Source organism: Trichechus manatus, unplaced genomic scaffold (genome assembly GCF_000243295.1).
Source record: "Trichechus manatus latirostris isolate Lorelei unplaced genomic scaffold, TriManLat1.0 scaffold00055, whole genome shotgun sequence".
NCBI lineage: Eukaryota > Metazoa > Chordata > Mammalia > Sirenia > Trichechidae > Trichechus > Trichechus manatus.
In genome coordinates, this window is record NW_004443991.1 from 11460572 (window position 1) to 11483880 (window position 23309).

The following is a 23309-nucleotide window of genomic DNA, read 5'->3' on the forward strand; positions in this document are numbered from 1 at the left end:
AATTCAGCACAGGAGAGTAAGAGGAACAAAGAAAACGTCAGCACCACAAAAAAAAGCACTACAAAATGACAGCAATAAACTCACATCTATCAATAATTACACTGAATGTAAATGGCCTCAACGCACCCATAAAGAGACAGAGAGTGACAGAATGGATAAACAAACAGGATCCATCAATATGCTGTCTACAAGAGACATACTTTAGAAACAAAAATGTGAATTAAAAATCAAAGGTTGGAAAAAAATATATCAAGCTAACAACTACCAAAAAAGAGCAGGAGTGGCAATACTAACCTCAGATAAAAAAAAATACCATGGCTTGGATTAGGCGTATCTTAGTCCTCAAAGTAACATCTTTGAAGACTGAAACAAGAGTAAGTGGTAGTATTTGGGTTTTCAATCACCAGGCCAAAATTTCTACTTCTTAGGGAAACAAGGCACTGCCAGCCTGGATACTGCTTGATGCTGACATTTATTGACTATATTTTAATCTTTTCTTCATGTCTTTAAGACATCATTACTATTACCACTTGTACTATTCTGTAATACAATGATGCCTAAGGGCTGAGAAAGCTGGATATGACTGGCGCCATACTAAATGACCCCACAGAGCTGTAATTTTCGCATTCTTGTGTCTGCTTTTAAAGAGAGATGACAAGCATTTTTAGTGAGGAAAACAGCAAAAGCCAAAATACTGAAATAGGAATGAAGATAATTTGTGAAGATCACAATGAGAAGACAGATTAGGGGCTTACAAAGGTGAACGCTGGGGAGAAGAGAATTGAATATATTGTGAAAAACCTCGGAAGCAAGGCTGAGGAAAGTAAAATTTGTACTCTAACCAAAAAGAGAGACAAAGAAAAGTTACAAGAAAGGTATGATGACTTCATTTATTTGTCCAACAAATGTTTATTTAGTGCCTACTATGTGCCAGGTGCTGTTCTAGTCCAGTAACAGTGAATAAAATCACAAAAATTCTGAAGTTATGTTTTACGTAAATTTATATAATGGTCAGTTTGTAGGATGAAATGGGGCTGAGGTGGTAACAGAAAGTATTACTGAGGATGCAGAATTTGATCTGGGTCTTGAACATTTAAAAGCCAGACAGTGAGAAGGCATTTTAGATAAGAGACAAGGGGAAGAGGAAGGAAAGGATGGGATCAGATATGCTCACAGTGTGTTTGCAAGCCTATGAGAGGACCAGTTTAACTGGCATAAAGTTGTCTGTGGAATAAAATAAATTTGGTTATGTAGATAGTTGTTAAATTGCTAAAGGCCTTGAAAGACAGACCAAAATTTTATTGTTTTATAATCTATATAAATGGACCTGTAGGTAGTGAAAAACCATGAAATGTTGTTGAACTCAGAATGACCTGATAAATCAGAGGATTAGGGTGGAAAACAATTTTGGAAAAATGTGGGGGTGGGGCTGAAGGATGAGGACCAAAGACCATTTAGAACATTACTGTTACATAATACAGACAGGAGATGAAGAAAAACCACTCTTGAAAGACAGCTGAAGTGATAAATACAAGAGATATTTCAAAGGCAGTATTCACAGGGTTTAGTAACTTCACTGGATGTTCTGGATAAAAGAGGATCATTAGTTAAAGGTGATTCTCAGGCTTCCAAACATCGAGAAGTTAGATATTCAAAGCACTAACACTGCTGGGGTAGGGAAGGAGGGTAAAGGGGGAAGATAGTGGTGGTGGTGTGTGTTTTAAAGAACACAGGTTTATAGAGGACTACTGAGAAATGCATGTATTCTAGGTACTCATCTAATATACTGATTTCATAATAAATATCTGATATTAGTGTTGATCCAGGAAATTTAACCTATCCACTTGAAAAATTACAGCTCTCAAATTACACCTGAACATATCATTATATTGATTTCCACCAGATTCCCTTTAGTCATTTCTGTAGAGGAAACTTTACATGACAGCAGATTTAGCCTAGCGGGCCTTCAATAGTAATCCATGTGGCATTATGAAAATAAACCTATGACATCACCAAGACTTCCTAATTTACATCCAAATGCAAGCTTCTAGATAATTTACATTCTATGTAAGCTTCTTACTCAAAAATATACATGGGAATCTAGGGACTTACTGATATGGAGGCTTTTTCTATTCCCCGATGACACATAAGAATGAAGGTAACTAATGCCAGTCTCTAGGAAAGGTAAAAATTATACAAAATAAAAATGGTTATCAACTGTATACTCTATGTCAGCACCAGGGTAGGTGCTGTCCACAAGTTAGGTTACCTAATCTCGAAACAACCCTGTAGAGAATTATTTTTGTCTCCATTCTACAGATAAGAAAGCAGAGTCATAGAGAGGTTAATTAACTTTTCATGGTCATGTGGCTAGTGAAGCATGTTGTTGCTGTTAAGTGCCATTTTTTAGATAAGTAGATTCTGACTCATAGCAACCCTATGTACAACAGAATGCAATACTGCAGGGTCCTGCATTATCCTCATAATCTTTGCTATGCTTGAGACCATTGCTGCAGCCACTGTCAATCTATCTCTTTGAGGGTCTTCCTTTTTTTCGCTGACCACTCACTTTACCAAGTATGATGTCCTTCTCCAGGGGCTGGTCTCTCCTGATAACACGTGCAAAGCATGTGAGACTAAGTCTCGCCGTCCTCACTTCCAAGGAGCATTCTGCCTTTACTTCTTCCAAGACAAATTTGTTTGTTCTTCTGTCAGTCCATGGTATATTCAATATTCTTCACCAACACCATAATTCAAAGGCATCAATTCTTCTTCGGTCTTATTAATTGCTCAGCTTTCGCATGCAGATGAGGCAAGTGAAAACACCAAGGCTTTGGTCGGCACACCTTAGTCCTTAAAGAGACATCTTTGCTTTTTAACACCTGAAAGAGATCATTTGCAGCAGATTTTCCCAATGTAATCTATCCTTTGATTTCTTAACTGCTGCTTCTACGGGTGTTAACTGTGGATCCAAGTAAAATGAAATCCTTGACAACTTCGATGTTTTCCCCGTTTATTATGATGTTGCTTATTGGTCCAATTGTGAGGATTTTTCTTTACGTTGAGGTGCTGTCCATGCTGAAGGTTGTGGTCTTTGATCTTCATCAGTAAGTGCTTCAAGTCCTCTTCACTTTCAGCAAGCAAGGTTGTGTCATCTGCATGTCACAGGTTGTTAATGAGTCTTCCTCCACTCCTGATGCCCCATTCTACTTCATATAGTCCAGCTTTTTGGATTATTTTGTCAGCATACACACTGAATAAGCATGGTATATCCCCTTGTTCTGTTTGAATGACTGCGTCTTGATCTATGTTTACATTCCTTATGAGCCCAATTAAGGGTTCTGGAATTCCCATTCTTCACAATGTTATCTATAATTTGTTATTTTTAGTGAAGCATATTCAGGATTTTATCTAAGGCTGCTCTTTCTGCCTAGCACCTGCCTTGAAAGGTTATGGATTCAGCTTTGGAAGGGACCTCGAAAAGTCCTTTCTTCTAACTTCTTGGTAGGCCCACAATAAACCAGATAGATAGAAATAAGAATCCTCCTATTTCAAGTGTGGACTCAAATAAAATAAAAAAGTAAAATAAAATCAAGCAAAACTCTTTCTTTTATACCCAGCAGGAATTGCCATTTTGGCCTCCCCTGAGCAGTGAGTAGTACAGGTTTTTTCTCTAACCCACATTTCCTACTCACCTCCAGACGTAAAATTGATGGGGGTAGTGCAGGTTACTCACCAGAGAAATAAAAGCATTTATTCAGTCATAATGTGTTCCATCACACTCCATAATGTAGTGTTTTAATCATTTCTCCTGTGAAATACCAACCATAGACTTCTCTTACAACACAGATAGGAGGCCTAACACTCAAATGTTTTAGGAAAGAAGAAAAAAATGTTCCTCGAGCATGTATCAGAACTAATACTAACTCATGGGGCAAGCTATGCTGTAGTAACAGTTAATTTTTTTCATGTTACTCAGAAAGAACATTTTGTCCAGAAGGAAAGTATAAATCATATATAAAGAAAACTTAAGGTTTTTAAGATATTAACCAAAAGAGATACATCTCCTTCCTCTCTGATTACAATACTGCAGACTTGCTTCAGTCACACTCTAAAACTGAAATGACATTTTTATTCTAAGCCTGTTTTTTGAACTTCCTTACAGCTTTTGCTTTTAAGCTTAAACATCTCCCATTCTTGGTACAATGATTTTTTTTTGCTAAGTAATTAAAAACTAATTGTGTTTAAACCTTTTGATACTTGGTTTTATGCTGTACAACTCAGGATTTGGTTTCTAAAACCTCAAATTTAGCATCTCAAGAAAGAATGGTAACTATGGCATGTTTGAAAAAAAATGTTTTGAAATGAAGTGATGGGCATTTAAAAATAGAATTCGAGAGCGCGCAGCTCCCTCCCGTCTTTTTTCAGTGGGGGAGGAGAATGACACATCTGTGTTATGCTGCCAGAACACAGTGGCAGAGATTCTGTTGAGTTTCACAATGGAGACAGGAGCTGCCAAGATCACTCATAATTACAGCGTAGCCACCATGAACACGCAGGCAGTTTCCAAATGACAGAGAACTTTGAAATAGAAATGACTAGCCCACCTCCCTACCAACTTGCCACGAAAGCTTTTCTCCCTGCCCCTCCAATCTCTGAACACTCTTTCCTACCCTAAACCATCATGGGTCCTGCCCAACTGTCAGAGCTTTAATTCACCACCAGTCGGAATCAACTCAACAGCAACAGGTTTGGTCCTCCCCCCTGGCCAGTCTCAGGGTGGCTTTGCCTAAATTTCAGATACCAAGAATACTCAGAAATCAGAGAGACCTAGAGAAGGCAGAACTTTGTGGGCTAGCCTTGAAGACAAACATCATCCATAATTTTTTCCTTCTAAGAAAAGCTATCTCAAAATTCAAATAACTTACAAATGAAATTTTAGAAGATGAAGTACTCTCTCACCAGTTATAGGAGTTATGTTCCTGAAAAGTATTGTGTTTAGCAAAACCATAGGTAGGGTAAGATAAATGGGAGCAAAGAGAGGGAGATCACACAACAAGAATTGCTGTAAATATATTTATAAAGCCCGAAAGTAAATAAATGTTCTGAAAAGCACCTGCTTCCAAAACAAACCAATTCCATCAGTGTAAGCATTCATGATCTGTAGGAGGAACCCTTGTCTTAAAACACTTTATTCAATGTTCATGAAACATTACTGCTGTGTCATGATCTACTTAGATATTTCAAAGTTCAGGCAATAGGAAGGCATTATCTCTTTACAAAATTTTCAAATTAGCGGCTACAGATACTTTGTCTTAGTCAGGAATATAGGTCACCCAAGTCCTCTTTTAAGGAAGGCCTTGTTGCCCAGCTGCCAAGAATATGGCCAGCAAATCAGCCTGCTGCTGTCAGCTCCTTCTGGGTCTGTCTCATCTGCAGAGAGCCACCTTGCCTGAAGTATACCCTTCACAGGGCAGCCTGCATCCAGGAACTGAGCCAAGCAGGCCACACTTGTTCCAGAGCACCTCAACAGGTGGACAAGGCTTTGTCAAGCCTGCATCGCAGTTACATCTTTCCCTCTGCCCAGGCTGCTTTCTTCCCCCTTCCTTTCACAGATGCTTATTTCTAACAAATATTTTGCACCCCAAAGTGTCTCTTGCTTCATTTTACCACAAATCACAGGATTATGCATGTATATATCTATCTTCTTGAATTATCATGTTTTTCAGGGTGCAATCTTCATTTAATGAAGGGAGAGAATGTAAGTAGATTTCTCCCTGCATTATCCTACATGGTACACAAAAGAGGAAACAATTACGGTTGACAATTTTTTTTCTTTATGAAGATTAAACTATGTTTTGCCTATAAAAATATAAATATAAAATAGCATTCATCCATGCATTCATTCTTTCTGTATTACTGGGCACCTTCTATACACCAGGCACAAGTGAAAGAGCAGTGAACAAAGCTCCTGCTGTAGAGGAGTCTGCATTCTGGTGGTCAAGCCAGAAACAAACATAATCCAATACAATGGCAGGGTCTGTGAAGAAAAATGAAGCAGGGTGAGGTGACAGAGAATGACTTAAGAAGCATCTATTTTTTCCAATCCACAGGTAGGGAGGGATTTCTATAATTCATGTATTTCTGGGCTTGTACAGTCACATACACATTTAGTACATCAATTTCCTATACAGTATGCATCGTTCTTGTTCTAGTGAAGAATTCATCACATTCAGCCTTACTAAAGTAATATTTTTTCTGCATTGTGAACCCACCTGTTACATGAAACATAAAACCTTAAATCCATGTTACTAACCTAGATAGCAACTCTGTCTTGGGGAAAGAGCAGCCTGAGCCATCAGAAGCTGTAGTCAGACACAGCTGTCTAAGGCAGATGGCTTTTGTGGGCAATATCATAAGCTTGCCAGATTTTTTAAAATATAAAAGCATTTTCTGCCTCATTAGGACTTGATGGTTGACCATCCACAGACACCTGGTACTCAGGCTTCTTCTTCTTCTTGCAAAAACGTAACCACACATAGTCTTAACTCTAAAGGGTATATGCTATATAATCTTTGTCTGAAGGATCTAATACTTAGATGATTGATAAAGGCACAGATAAGGGAAAAACAGGAACTTAAGACAGTAGTGGTAGGGACAAATTAAACGGCTTTCCTTTCCAAATACGCAGAAACTGTTTTGTCCACGGGGAATCCCAGGTGGCCTTGGTGGCCTTCGCAGGCCTCTGTTTATGCCATCAATATAAAAATAAATAACACAAACACCATTTTCTTTCTGAGAATGACCGTTTCTTCATCTCTTTTGCTTTTCTTTTCAAACTTCAGGATCACTGTGTCATCATCATCTTCAACACATATATTACATGAACACCAGCACCATAATGCACTTGCTCAAGGGAAACTGAACCACACCTACCTTGTTGAACTCTTGTTATGAGATAGAGGGGAAAAAGCAATAGACTTGGGAGTTTGGAGAACTGAGTTCAAAGGCAGATAAGGTGATTTATTAGCTCTAAAAGATTAAACTGTCCCAAGATTATACATTTCAGTTTTTGTATCTATAAAATTGAGATAACATCTACCCAAATGCCTTGCAAGGTCAGTGAAAGGATATTTTTTAATGTACTTTGAAAACTACAAAGTGATCTGTAAATGTAAAGAACTGTTACAAATGGAGTTTGTTTGAATTTAAATGTTAGCATGTTATTCTGGTATTTTCAATTTATCAGTCAAAAATATATTCACTCATCTAAGAGATATTTATTCCGTACCTTCTGTGCTACACTACGGGGAACAGACATTAAAAAAAAGGGCAGCTATTCCTGTTACCAAGGAGCTTAGCTGCTCAACAAAAGGTTGAGGGGTAAGGAGGAGAGGTGGTTTTGGTTTCTGCCAATACCTACTGAACACTTTCCATGTGCCAGACACATTTCTAAGTGCTTTACATGTATTACTGTTAATCTTCAAAACCCTATGAAATAGGTGAGAATTTTTACCCTTATTTTACAGATGAAGAAGCTAAGGCACAAGAAGCTTGAAAGCTTGTCCAAGGTCAGACAGCTAGTAAGTGGTAAAATTAATTCATATACTCAGGCAGAAAACACACATACATACACACCATTAATAACAACAACAACTAATAACTAACAATACTAAGACACTAAAATGATAAATTGGTAAATAATCCTGGGATGGGATGGTCAAAGAAGTTGTCATGATATAAAACCAAAACTAGATCGAAATTTGTTTGTAGAATTCAGACAAGAAAAATTAAAGGACATGTAAGAATATTATATTTAATATATCATTTTTTGAGTGTGCAGTAGTAATATACTGTATTAAATTTTAACATCCATATAGAAAAACACATAAATCCCATAAGTACTTTTGAAATGCTGCCAATTCCTGGAGTCTTGTTTTTCGCTGATGTCTTCAGTGCAGCTTGGACTTCTTCCTTCAATACCATCAGTTCTTGATCACATGCTACCTTCTAAAATGATTGAACATTGACTATATATTTTTGGTACAGTGACTCTGTGAATTCCTTCCATCTTCTTTTGATGCTTCCTGCATCGTTCAACATTTTGCTCATAGAATCCTTCAATATTGCAACTCGAGGCTTGAATTTCTTCTTTAGTTCTTTCACCCTGAGAAATGCTGAGCATGTTATTCCCTTTTGGTCTCCTAACTCCAGGTCTTTGAACATTTCATTATAATACTTTAACTTGTCTTCTTGAACTACCCTTTGAAATCTTCTGTTCAGATCTTTTACTTCATCGTTTCTTCCATTCACTTTAGCTACTCTATGTTCAAGAGCAAGTTTCAGCCTCTCTTCTGACATCTCTTTTGGTCTTTTCTTCCTTTCCTGTCTTTTTAATGAATGTATGATGTCAAGGATTTAAGCTGGGTCCATAATCAACACCCAAGGAAGCAGCAGTCAAGAAATCAAACGACATATTGCATTGGGCAAATCTGCTGCAAAAGACCTCTTTAAAGTGTTAAAAAGCAAAGATGTCACTTTGAGGACTAAGATGCACCCGACCCAAGCCATGGTATTTTCAATTGCCTCATATGCATGCAAAAGCTGGATAATGAACAAGGAAGACTGAAGAAGAAGTGATGCATTTCATTTATGGTGTTGGCAGAGAAGGTTGAATATACAATGGACTGCCAGAAGAATGAACAAATATGTCTTGGAAGAAGTACAGCCAGAATTCTCCTTAGAAGCAAGGATAGCAAGACTTTGTTTTACATACTTTGGACATGTAATCAGGAGGGACCAGTCTCTGGAGGAGGCTATCATGCTTGGTAAAGTAGAGAGTCAGTAAAAAAGAGGAAGACCCTCAACGAGATGGATTGACACAATGGTTTCAACAATGGGCTCAACAATAGCAACAACTGTGAGGATGGCACAGGACTGGGCAGTATTTTGTTTATTGTACATAGGGTCACTATGAGCCGGAACCAACTCAACAGTACCTAACAACACTTTTGAAATATCTCATTGAGTATGTACTGCTTTATAGACTGGCTTTATTTCATAATTAAAACTGAGCAAAAAACTGACTTAAAACAATGTGTGGCTCCCTATTAGTGTACTGGTCTTAATATAACCTATTTTAGTTCAAAGAATTACAAATGATTTAAGAATTTTCTGTTAATCAAAATCTTTTAATACTGGCCTGTTGTACTAGAAAATAATTTGAAATAAGATAATAAAAAATGCCATCAGGCAAATAAATTATTTTCAGTTTGCACAAGCACTGTGTTGATCTTCCATAGTATGGGGAGGAGACTGCCTCACTCATTCCTATGGATCTTTATATTTGATATAACATTTTATATATAGGAAAATAATTTTGACAACTAATTTTCAAATGACACACAGAATAACAGTCAGCAATAGTTTCTACTCATTTCAGTTTCTAGCAGAATATGTGCACTGATGGCTACTTGGGCCTGTATATATCAAATGTAACTTACCAAGCGATAGGTCTGGGCCTTTAAAACGTTGAGATCAATAAAGTTTTCTTCATTATCTGTCTCCTCTTCCTTAAAAAAAAAAAAGAATTTATAAAGTTAATAATTATAAAAAATTATAGTATAAAAAGTATATTCCCAGCTTTCACATACCTACAATACTAAGCTTGATATAAAGACTAATGCAGAAAAGAGTATTTAAAAGCCTAGTGAAAGCATACATAAAATAGGGAGTATCAGTATTAGCAGCTCATCTGTCTTTTGAAGTTTTGATGGTATCATTCATACAGAACCTATTTTTGCAGTCACTGAATAAAGAGGGGGGAAAGAAAAGAACCATTGCCGCAGAACTAGGGATAAATAAACAAGCACAGGAGCAGGAATCAGCTCCAAGTGGTGTATCTGAAATAGAGAGATAGTAGAAGGAGTTAAAGGAAATTTTGAGAAAGATGACTGAAATGGAGAAAAATGAAACTGACAGAATATTCTCACCTTCTCCAGAGACGAATCACATCGATGCATATTTTTGACATCTCTTACATAAGGAGCCCTGGTGGCTCAACGGCTAAGCGCTTAGCTGCTCAACAAAAGGTTGGCAGTTCAAACCAACCCAGATACTCCACAGAAAAAAGATCTGGAAATTTGTTCCATAAAGATTACGGCCTAGGAAACCCTATAGGGAAGTTCTACTCTGTCACATGGGGTTGCCATGAGTCGAAAATTGACTCAACAGCACTTAACAACAACATCTTTCATATGTTTGAGCTTGATAAGTTGGAGCCCTGGTGGCATATAGAGTTTGATAAGTTCACGGTCATCAGTACCCCTCACCCATGGTCCCTAAATCTCTTCAAATGGATGGTTCAGGTGGATTCCAAACTCGTCTTGATCCCTAGATATATGGAGACTGGGGGAAGCATCCTTTGAGAGGCAACCCCCTTCCCAATATACAGTAAATACAGAATCTGAGCAGTATCTATAAGCATACAGGAAAAACCTGAGCTCCCTTTCCTCTTGCAATATCTTTTGGTGACAACTGACATAGTGAGTGAAACAAGTCTAACAAGAACATCCCAAGCTTGAGAAAACAGAAAAACAGAGGGGATCATTGAAGAATTGCTGACAGAAAACTTCCCCACTATCATGAAGGATGAAAAGCTGACCATCCAAGAAGCTCAAAGAACCCCATATAGGATAGACACCAAAAGAAAATCACCAAGGCTTATCATAATCACACTCACTAAAACCAAAGACAAACAAACAATCCTGAGAGTAGTTCGAGAAAAACAAAAAGTCACGTACAGAGGAGAAACAATACGTCTAAGCTCAGATTATTCAGGAGAAACCATGCAGGCGAGAAGGCAACGGGATGACGTATACAAAATCTTGAAACAAAAAAATGCCAATGAAGAATAATATATCCTGCAAAACTCTCATTCAAATATGACAGTGAAATTAGGATATTTCCAGATAAACAGAAAATAAGGGAGTATGCAAAAACCAAACCAAACTTACAGGAATCATTAAAGGGAGTCCTTTGGTTTGAGAACAAACAACATCAGACGACATCCTGAATCAAGGACACAAGATTGCACCAGCCAGATACCAACCTAGGAAATGAACTCTCAAGGACTATTCAAAACCAAAATATTTACAAAAGGCAACCAGAGAGGTTAATCCGCAAATGACAACAACGTCAGAACAATAAAAGACGGAATAAATGGTGTGGGTATAGAACTTTGTAATGCAGAGGAAGACAAGGCGGTACCAAGAAATAATAGACTCGTTCAAACTTAGGAAGAGAAGGGTAAATTTCAAGGTAATCACAAAGAAAGTTAACAAACCTATTGATCAAAAAAAGGAAGAAATACATAAAGTCTCAGTAAAAACAAAACCTGCAAAAACAAAAGAAACGAAAAAAAAAAAATCCACAAACGAGGAATTCAGCACAGGAGAGTAAAAGGAACAAAGAAATCATCAGCACCACAAAAAAAAAAGCACTACAAAATGAAAGCAATAAACTCACACCTATCAATAATTACACTGAACGTAAAAATGGCCTAAATGCACCCATAAAGAGATACAGAGTGACAGAATGGATTAAAAAACAGATCTATCAATATGCTGTCTACAAGAGACACACCTTAGAAACAAAAACATAAATTTATTAAAAATCAAAGGATGGAAAAAAATATATTAAGCAAACAGCCACCAAAAAAGAGCAGGAGTGGCAATACTAATCTCAGATAAAACAGACTTAAAAACAAAATCCATCATAAAAGATAAAGAAGGGCACTATATCATGATTAACGGGATGATCCATTAAGTGAAGACATAACCATAATAAGTATCTATGCAACCATAGTAAATATCTATGCAACCAATGACAGGGCTCCAAAATACATAAAACAAACTTTAACAGCACTGAAAAGAGAAACTGACAGTTCCAATATAGTAGTAGGAGACTTCAACACACCACTCTCGGTAAAGGACAGAACATCTAGAAAGAAATTCAACAAAGATACAGGAAATCTAAAGTGCACAATCAGCCAACCTGACCTCCTAGACATATACAGAACACTCCACTCAACAGCTGCAAAGCATACATTCTTTTCCAAACCACATGGAACGTTCTCCAGAATAGACCACATACTAGGCCACACAGCAACACTCAACAAAATCCAAAACACTGAGATAACACAAAGTATCTTCTCTGATCACAACACCATCAAGGTAGAAATTAACAACAGGAGAGCAAGGAAAAAAAATCAATTACATGGAAACTAAATAATACCCTGCTTAAAAACCACTGGGTAATAGAAGAAATCAAAGATGGAATCAAAAAATTCCTAGAATCAAATGAGAAAGAAAACACACCATACCTAAACTTTTGGAACACAGCAAAGGCAGTCCTCAGAGGTCAATTTATAGCAATAGATGCACACATCAAAAAAGAAAAAGGGATAAAATCAAAACATTAGCTACACAACTCGAACAAATAGAGAACAGCAAAAGAAGCCTATGGCCACCAGAAGAAAGGAAATAATGAAGATGAGAGCAGAAATAAATGAAATAGAGAATAGAAAAACAATAGAAAGAATCAACAAAACCAAAAGTTGGCTTTCAAAGGATCAGCAAAATCAACAAACCACTAGCCATATTGACAAAACAGAAACAGGAAAGGATGCAAATAACCCAATAAGAAATGAAATGGGGGACATTACAACAGACCCTTCATAACACAGTGTTACAAAAAGCTATACTCCAACAAATTTGAAAATCTAGAGAAAATGGACAAATTTCTAGAAACACACTACCTACCCAAACTATCACAAATTGATGTTGAAAATCTGAACAGACACATAACAAAATAAAAGACTGAAAAGTTAATTAAAAAAAAACTCCCAACAAAAAAAAGCCCTGGCCCAAATGGCTTCACAGGAGAATTCTACCAAACATTCAAAGAGCTTACTCCAGTACTACTCAAACTATTTCAGAACATAGAAAAGGAAGGGATAATTCCAAATTCATGCTATGAGGCCAGCATAACCCTGAAACCAAAACCAGACAAAGGCACCACAAAAAAAAAGAAAATTACAGACCAATATCTCCGATAAATATAAAACCAAAAACCCATTGCCATTGAGTCCATTCCGACTCGTAGCAACCCAAAGGACAGAGTAGAACTGCCTCATAGGGTTTCCAAGGAGCACCTGGAGGATTCGAACTGCCTATCTTTGGCTTAGCAGCCATAGCTCTTAACCACTACTCCACCAGGGTTTCCCTGATGAATATAGATGCAAAAATTCTCAACAAAATTCTAGCCAATAGAATGCAGAATCATATAAAAAAAATAATACACCACAACCAAGTAAGACTCATACCAGGTATGCAAGGATGGTTCAACATTAGAAAATCAATCAACGTAATCCACTACATAAATAAAAGAATCACATGATCATCTCAATCAATGCAGAAAAGGGATTTGACAATATCCAAAACCCATTCCTGAGAAAAACTCTCAATAAAATAGGTACAGAAGGGAAATTCCTCAACATAATAAAAGGCATCTATACAAAACCAACAGCTAACATCATTCTTAATGGAGAGAAGCAGAAAACATTCCCCCTGAGAACAGGAACAAGACAAGGATGCCCTTTATCACCACTCCTATTTAACATTGTGCTGGAGGTCCTAGCTAGAGCAACAAAACAAGAAAAGAAATAAAGGGCATCCAAATTAGTAATGAAGAAGTAAAACTGTCCCTATTTGCAGATGATATGATACTATATACAGCAAACTCAAAAGACTCCACAAGAAAACTACTGGAACTCATAGAAAGATTCAGCAGAGTAGAAGAATACAAGGTAAACATACAAAAATCAGTTGGATTCCTATACACCAATAATAAGAACGACGAAAAGGAAATCAGGAAAACAATACCATTTATAATAGCCCCTAAAAAAATAAAATACTTAGTAATAAATCTAACAAGGGATGTAAAAGACCTATACAAAGAAAACTAAAAAACACTACAGGAAGAAACCAAAAGAGATCTACATAAATGGAAAAACATACCATGTTCATGGACAGGTAGACTCAACATTGTGAAAATGACAATTCTACCCAAAGCAATCTACAAATTCAATGCAATCGCGATCCACATACCAACAACATTCTTTAAAGAGATGGAAAAAACAATCATTAACTTTATATGGAAAGGGAAGAGGCCCCAGATAAGTAAAGCATTACTGAAGAAGAATAAAGTAGGAGCACTCACACTACCTGACCTCAGAACCTACTATACAGCTACAGTAGTCAAAGCAGCCTGGTACTGTAAAACGACAGATACATTGACCAATGGAACAGAATTGAGAACTCAGATGTAAATCCATCCACCTATGGTCTCATGATCTTCAACAAGGGCCCAAAGTCCATCAAATGGGGAAAAGAAAGTCTTTTTAACAAATGGTGCTGGCAAAATTGGATGTCCATCTGCAAAAAAATGAAACAGGACCCATACCTCACACCATATACAAAAACTCATTCAAAATGGATTGAAGACCTAAACATACAACCAAAAACTATAAAGATCATAGAAGAAAAAATAGGACCAACGCTAGAGATCCTAATACACAGCATTAACAGGATACAAACCATAACTAACAACATACAAACTCCAGAAGATAAGCTAGATAACTGGGATCGTCTAAAAATTAAACATTTATGCTCATCGGAAGACTTCAACAAAAGAGTAAAAAGAGTGCAAAGTGGGAAAAAAATTTTGGCTATTATAAATTCAACAAAGGTCTAATCTCTAAAACCTACAGGAAAATCAAACTCCTCTACAAGAAAAATACAAATAATCAAATTAAAAAATGGGCAAAGGAAAGGAACAGACACTTCACCAAACAAGACATTCAAGCAGCTAACAGACACGTGAGGAAATGCTACTGATCACTAGCGATTAGAGAAATGCAAATCAAAACCACAATGAGATACCATCTCACCCCGGTATTACTGCCACAAATAAAAAAAAAAAAAAAAACTGGAAATAACAAACACTGAAGAGGCTGTGGGGAGACTGGTACTCTTATACACTGCTGATGGGAATGCAAAATGGTGTAACTATTTTTAAAAAATGATATGGCACTTCCTTATAAAGCTAGAAATAGAAATACCATAGGATCCAGCAATCCCACTCCTAGGAATATATACTAGAGAAATAAGAGTCATCACATGAATAGACATATGCATGCCCATGTTCATTGCAGCATTGTTCACAATAGCAAAAAGATGGAAACAACCTAAATGTTCATCAACAGATGAATGGATAAACAAACTATGGTACATACACACAATGGACTACTACACAACCATAAAGAACAATGATGAATCTGTGAAGCATCTCATAACATGGATGAATCTGGAGGGCATTATGCTGAGTGAAATAAGTCAATCACAAAAGGACAAATATTGTACGAGACCACTACTATAAAAACACATGAAAAGGTTTACACATAAAAAGAAACAATTTTTGATGGTTACAAGGTAAGGGAGGGGTGAGGGTGGAAAAACACTAAATAGACAATAGATAAGAGGTAACTTTGGTGAAGGGTAAGACAGTACATAACACTGGGGAAGCCAGCACTACTTGTTTAGGTTAAGGTCATGGAAGCTCCATGGACAAATCCAAACTCCCTTAGGGACTGAGTTACTGGGCTGAGGGCTGGGGGGACCATGATCTCAGGAAACATCTAGCTCAATTGGCATAACATAGTTTATAAAGAAAATGTTCTACATTCTACCTTGGTGAGTAGTGTCTGGGGTCTTAAAAGCCTGTGAGCAGCCATCTAAGATACTCCACTGGTCTCACCCCTTCAGGAGCAAGGGAAAATGATGAAAACTAAAGACACAGGGGAAAGATCAGTCCAAAGGACAAACGGACCACAACTACCACAACCTCCACCAGACTGAGTCCAGCACAACCAGATGGTGCCCAACTATCACCACTGACTGCTCTGATAGGGATCACAATACAAGGTCCCAGATAGAGCTGGAGAAAAATGTAGAACAAAATTCTAACTAAAAAAAGACAAGACTTACTGGCCTGACAGAGACTGGAGAAACCCCGAGAGTATGGCTCCTGGACATCCTTTTAGCTCAGTAATGAAGTCACTCCTGAGGTTCACCGTTTAGCCAAAGATTAGACAGACCCATAGGACAAAATGAGACTAAATGGGCACACCAGCCCAGCGGCAAGGACTAGAAGGCAGGAGGGGATAGGAAATCAGGTAAAAGGGAACCCAAGGTCAAGCAGGAAGAGTACTGGCATGTCATGGGGTTGTTAACCAATGTCATAAAACAATACATGTACCAACTGTTTAATGAGAAGGTAGTGTGTTCTGTATACCTTCATCTAAAGTACAATAATAAATAAATAAATAAAAGAATATCCCAAGCTTAAAGACATGGGAATAAAGCCAATGGAGCCTGGTCCTCAAGTCACATGATCTTGTAAAGGAAAGATAAACTAGTGGGTATTAGTTTGTGAGCACTTTCATAGAAAAGCTGCAATGGTAGATTTCAAAGATAATTCTTACCTTCAGGAGTTTAAAAGCAGGTAAGACAGTGTGGTCTGAAACCAGCAGCATCAGCATCACCTAGGAACTTGTTAGGATGTAGAATCTAAGACTCGTCACAGATCTACCCAGAAACTCTGCATGGGGCACTAAGAGATGATAAGTACACTAAACCTTCAAACTGGAAAGATTTTAGTAAAATATGAAACAATGTAAACACAGATCCTACACACTCAACTGAGTTTACTTTTGGGAGGATATGGACAATGGGATAGGAAGCGGCAGATAAAACTGATCTAACTGCTTACATCTTAAATCTTAAGCATAAAAGCATGCCTTTGAAAAGCAGCTCAGTAAGGCATGTCTATTCTGTGTTTGCACTAACAATGGTCTACTCAACAACCAGAGCAAATGACTGAAATATCAATAACTCAATGCCCATGAGAGAAGAGACACATTTATAATGCTTCTACACTAATCTAATCAGTACTGGTTGGATAGGCGATCAATAAACACTTCTTGAATTATACTGAAATGAACACTAATAGGTTAAAAAAAAACCTTAAATAGTAAATACTAGAAAAAGGATTTAAGTTACTAAATATTATTAATATTTAAAAGGGAGTAGAATAGAAACAAAGTTAGAGAAAAATTTTTAAATAAATGAGGATTCTAAGCTCAATAATTTAGAAGGCACTCAACACTTTTCTACCATTTCTTTGCTTAATATACACCCTCTTAGTTTTCTCATTGCCAAGTACTAAGGATATGATCATGCACAGCAGGTGAGAGTATTATGTCACACCAGTATTCCTTTTTTTTTTTTTTTTTTTTTTACAGTTATCAACATGCCTTACACCTTGATTTGGCCAGTCTAAAACTTAAAGGATTTCTAATTTTTCTAGGTGGAAGAATTTTATTATGTCAGAAATGATTTTCATCATCCTTACACTACACCACAAACTCTGGCAATGGAATCACTAATATCCCACCATCTAAAGGCTTTTCTCAATAGCTTGTGGCAGTGATCCAGTTCTCCTTAGCAGAAGGATTGGGAGAGATCAGAGAGGGCCTCTTAGAATAACAAGGAAGGAAGGAAAGAAGAAGATTCAAGAAACATGACATAAGGGAAAGAACAGCCTCTGGGGCCAGCCCTCTGAGGAAAGCCATCAGTTTGGTCTTTGTGACAGCAGAAGGTCTCTACCTCACAGTTGGGAAGAGATGAGTTAGCTGGATGCTTTTTAGTATCACTTCTCTAAACTTACATATCCGATCATGCTGCTTTAGTCTTTAAAGAGTTCCCAGAAAAACATTAGCTATAATTTCCAAAAGTTACACAACAAGGTGCTAACAGAGGCATTTTATGATCAAATAGTTAATAAACCTCTACTGTGTGCCAGGAACTGCACAATAAGTTAGAGATACAAGAGTGAGCAAAACAGACATGGTTTCTGCCCCCACTGGGTTTTCTTTATGACTAGCAGGTTTTTGTGTATTTTTTTCCTAACACTTTTCAGTGATACGTCTTTAAAGCAAAATGCTGAGCGCTAATATCAGTTATCTGTCGAGAAATGTTAATAGCAAAGATGGAGCGAAGGATACACTGTATGTCATGGACTGAACTGTGTCCCCCAAAAATGTGTGTTGACTAGCCCACGATTCCCAGTATTGTGTGGTTGTCCACCATTTTGTGATCTGATGTGATTATCCTGTGTGTTGTAAATCCTAACTAACCTCAGTGATGTTAATGAGGCAGGATTAGAGGCAGTTATGTAAATGAGGCAGGACTCAATCTACAGGATTAGGTAATATCTTGAATCAATCTCTTTGGAGCTATAAAAGAGAGAAGCGAGCAGAGAGGAGAAGGACCTCATACCACCAAGAAAGAAAGAAAGAAAGAAGCACCAGGAGTGGAGCTCATTCTTTGGACCTGGGGTCCCTGCACTGAGAAGCTCCTAGACCAGGGGAAAATTGATAACAAGAACCTTCCCCCAGAGCCAACAGAGAGAGAAAGCCTTCTCCTAGAGCTGGCGCTTTGAATTCAAACTTCTAGCCTCCCAAACCGTGAGAGAATAAACTTCTCTTTGTTAAAGCCATCCACTTGTGGCATTTCTGTTATAGCAGCACTAGATAACTAAGATGCTATGGTAGAATAAGGGAAGTGAACAACTGGGAATATATGTGGAGCTGCTAAATTTCTGAGCTTAAAGGGAAAAATCCGATATATTACAAAAGGAATAAAGTCTAAACTCCTTAAAATGTCCAAAATGATCTGGTCCCAGTCTATCTTCCCAGGTAATTTTAAGCACCCTCCCCTCACTCAGTAGCTCTGGCCATAGTAGCTTTCTCTCAGTTCCTTGATCATGCTCAGTTCATTCCAGCCACAGAAATTTTGCACATGCTGTGCGACCAACCCAGCGCCGGACACTTAACAGGTACTCAATAAATAGTGTAGAACAAATGAATACAATTTTATCATGATTTTTAAAATTTATCCCATTAAAAAAAGATATATTTTAAATAGATCCATTTGACAATGGTCTTTTCCTTCAGTAAACAGCATGGAGTCACCTTTTTGATATATGTGGTTAAAAATATACTCTGATAAAACATAGATTGAGATTTATAAAATACAGAGAAGCATAGAAAATAATCATCTATAATCCTTCTACCCATATATAACCAATGTTAACATATTGATATATTTTTCTGTTTTGCATATTTTACATAGTTGAGTTCATGATGATGTGAAACTTAGAATCCTTTTCTGAGTCAATTTTATAGTATAAAGTATAAACATAAAGTAGAGTAAAAGTATCATTCCTATGTCACTAACATTTCTTCATAACAACTTTTTATGACTATATAATATTCTACTCTCTGGATACAGTCTAATTTATTTAACCACAGCCATCTTTTTAGACAATGGTTATTTTCAGCATTTGCTATTAAAATAATGCAGTTATTAACCTCTGGAGAATATGGTAGTTTAATAACTTACTTTAAACTGAAATACAGATGGGCTTTAAAAATCTACTGATTTTAAAAATCACCTGAAAACGTTAATTGGTTTATTACAGTAAAATACACTATAGATAAAGTTGCTTTTTCCTGTATTTGTTTCAGACCACATTTATACTTCTAGAGGTAAACTAAAACACCAGGCTTAATCTATCTCTAGTTCTGAAGAAAAATTACCTTGAGAAAAAGTTCTTTTGTTTCTACTATTTAACTAGCCTAATCAATTAAAGAGACTTGATCATTTAGCTTTATACGTACAATGTTAAGCATGGAAAAAGGCCCAGATGCTACCAAATCGTTTAAATAATGCTGGTTATTTAAAAGCAGTTTTTTACTCCTTCAGAATAGTACTTGTCTTAATTTTAGAAACATAAAAAAGTTTTTGAGAACTGAACATTGTGGTATTCCTATGAAATAGAATGCATTAATCCTAAACTCTACTGTCCTATTCTAAATCCTTTCTTAGTCGTGGCTTATTTAAGATCATGAATGGTCGTTAATAAAATAATTACTCATATAGCTAGTGTATACGACTTCTATCTACAATTTAAAACCTCTGCTAAAGTTCAGACCTGAATCGCTGGAGAACTCAAGAATTAACTTCACCAAAGGTCTGAGAGACTGATACTTGAAACTGAATTTAAAGGTTTTCCTACTCTAGAAACAATGAAATACAGTATATTCAAAAAAATGGCAGTCTGGAGGAACTCAGAGAAGGGAAAGGAATCCAAGGAACAAAAACATCAGCAACACACATACCACGAATTCTTCATCCACTTTAGTTAATGTTAACTCTGCATCATCTTCTGGAACAGTTTCTTCTTCTAATTCTTCTACTGGGTATGCTGGCCTAAAATAATAAGGCTTAATATGAGGTAAGAGCTTAAGAAAATATCTTAGCAGAACACAACAGTATAATGTGAATATTAACAATCTACTCTATACCAAACTTAGCCCTTTTTGCAGTCCCCCCTCACCCATCGCCAGCAACCACTTCTTCCTGAAACTTTCTATGTAAAGAAACAAAAATTTTCATCTCTAAATCTTAAAAACAAATACACATAAATAGGATCATACCACACATATTGTTACCCAACTGACTTTTTTCACTCACCAATATACCACATTTCAGTATATATACATCTTCGTCCTATTTTTTTAAACGCCTGTACTGTATTCCATTGTATAGCAGTACCACAGGAGTCCCTGGGTGGTGCAGATGGGTAAGCACCTGACTACTACTGGAAACACTGGCAGTTCAAACCCACCCAAAGGTGCCTTGGAACACAGGCATCTGCTTCTGAAAGGTCAAAGCCTTGAGAACTCTATGGAGTAGTTCTACTCTGCACGCATAATTAATTTAACTGGCAGCCTGTGACTGAACACTGAGATTGTTCCTAGTATTTTTTGTTAGACAATGTTGCAAAGATCATCCTTGTACACGTACCTTTCTGAAAATCATTTAGAACAAATTCCTACAAAGTGGGATGGCTGGGCCAACAGCTTTGTAAATATCGTAGTTTTGCTAAATACTACCAAAATATTGTCCTAATTTATACTCCCAACCACAGTGAAGAACAGTAGTCACTCCTTTTCCATACTTTCACCAATGTGGGGTACAGACTTCAATTTTTGCCAATTACCCAAGAAAAAAAAATCTCATTCTTGCATTTATTTCATATGAGAACAGTTGAACATGTTTTCATTGGCCATTTGTGTTTCTTTTTAAGTGAAATGTCGAAAAATGTCAAAATGTCAAAAAAAATGAGGAAGATGTATATATACTGAAATGTGGTATACTGGTGAGTGAAAAAAATCAGTTGGGTTAAAGTTCTTTGCCCTTTGACTTTTTGTATATTAAGGAAATTAATGCTTTGCTAAAACAGTGTTAAAAATATTTTTCCTAGTTTATTACTTATTATAATAAGTACTAAATGGCTATTCAAGACAGGTACACTTCTTATTAGATAAACTTGGCAATCCTTTCTTGCATGGAACCTAATTTTATATCACATAACCAGGCATTTTCTTACCCATGTATTCCTCTGGTCTTTTAGTACTTCTATAGTTCCATTTTTTACATTTAAATCATTTATCATTCTGAAATTTATTTTGATATACATAATAAGAAGGGCTCCAGCTTTATTCTTATTTCTAAAATCTAATTAGTGGTCCCAACATTAAATATAGGACATTCCATCACCTATCCATTGAGGTTAACAACATGAATCTCCCACATTAAAAACACACAAATGTATTTGTGTTTGTTTCTGGAAACTTGTCTTAAAAATTCGTAACTTCAGACAGGTTAACAAAATAAAAAATCAACATTTATTATTAAGGAAGGAAAGCTGTCATTAATTAGATAGTAATACCGTATTTTACACAAACAAGGCATACCTTCTACATTTGTTTGCCAAATGTTCCCTCCCCTGTGGAAGTATTTTTGTAAACACGCTATGCGAATTTTTTTTACAGCAACATGTTAAAAAAACTGGCATAGCAGAGCTCATGAAATACCTCCAGTGGAGTGAGGGATGTTGTAAAAAAATTAGCATAGTGGTGCTTCAGAAAATACCTCTCAGGGGGAGGAAGCGAGCATTTGGAAAACACAGAAGGTGAGCGTTATTTGCGTTACAATACAGTAACTTGAAATAACATTCTTCTAGGATTTGTTTTGGTATATTTACATATATAAAATAATCATCTATAAATATGTAACTTCTTGTAATTTATATTTGCTAGTATGTTCACTCCCACACGTCTGTCAGTTTGTCATACTGTGGTGGCTTGCATGTTGCTGTGATGCTGGAAGCTATGCCACTGGTATTTCAAAGGCCAGCAGGGTCACTCACGGTGGGCAGGTTTCAGTGGAGCTTTCAGACTAAGAGAGACTAGGAAGAAGGACCTGGAGAACTACTCTGAAAAACTGGCCAGTGAAAACCTTATAAGTAGGAGCGGAACACTGTCTAGTATAGTGCTGGAAGAAGAGCCCCTCAGGTTGGAAGGCACTCAAACCTGCCTCCTCAAAGTAGAGTCCACCTTAAAGACATGGATGGAGTCAAGCATTTGGGACCTTCATTTGCTGATGTGGCACAACTCAAAATGAGAAGAAATAGCTGCAAACAACCATTAATAGTTGAAATGTGGAATGTATGAAGTAGGAATCTAGGAAAATTGGAAGTTATCAAAAATGAAATGGAACCCCTAGAGATTGATATACTAGGCATTAGCGAGCTGAAATGGACTGATATTGGCCATTCTGAATTAGACAATCATAGTATCTACTATGCTGGGAATGACAAATTGAAGAGGAATGGCGTCACGCTTGTTGTCAAAAAGAACATTTCAAGATCTATCCTGAAGTACAAACCTGTTTGTGATAGGATAATATCCATATGCCTACAAGGACGACCAGTTAATATGACTATTATTCAGATTTATGAACCAACAACTAAGGCCAAAGATGAAGAAATTGAAGATTTTTTACCAATTTCTGCAGTCTGAAATTGACCAAACATGGAATCAAGATGCACTGATAATTCCTGATGACTAGAATACAAAAGTTGGAAACAAAGAAGAAGGAACAGTAGTTGGAAAATATGGCCTTGGAGATAAAAACAATGCCAGATATCCCATAACAGAATTTTGCAAGATCAATGACTTCTTCATTACAAATACCTTTTTTCAACAACATAAACGGCAA

The 23309-nt window shown here is 36.8% G+C and overlaps 1 protein-coding gene across 4 annotated transcripts in view; it reads right to left on the reverse strand.

The window, feature by feature from the left end:
- Nucleotides 1-23309, reverse strand: part of IFT57 (intraflagellar transport 57) — a 91570-nt gene that overhangs the window by 58478 nt on the left and 9783 nt on the right. For all 4 annotated transcript variants that reach the window (XR_002824394.1, XR_002824395.1, XM_004378158.2 and 1 more), the window contains exons 4-5: nt 20363-20453; nt 9504-9572 (exon numbers count right to left, since the gene is read on the reverse strand). Coding sequence is in view for 2 of the 4 variants with exons in the window: in XM_004378158.2 (XP_004378215.1) it covers nt 9504-9572; nt 20363-20453 (160 nt within the window). In the remaining 2 variants the exon portion in view is untranslated. The remainder of the gene's footprint in view (nt 1-9503; nt 9573-20362; nt 20454-23309) is intronic.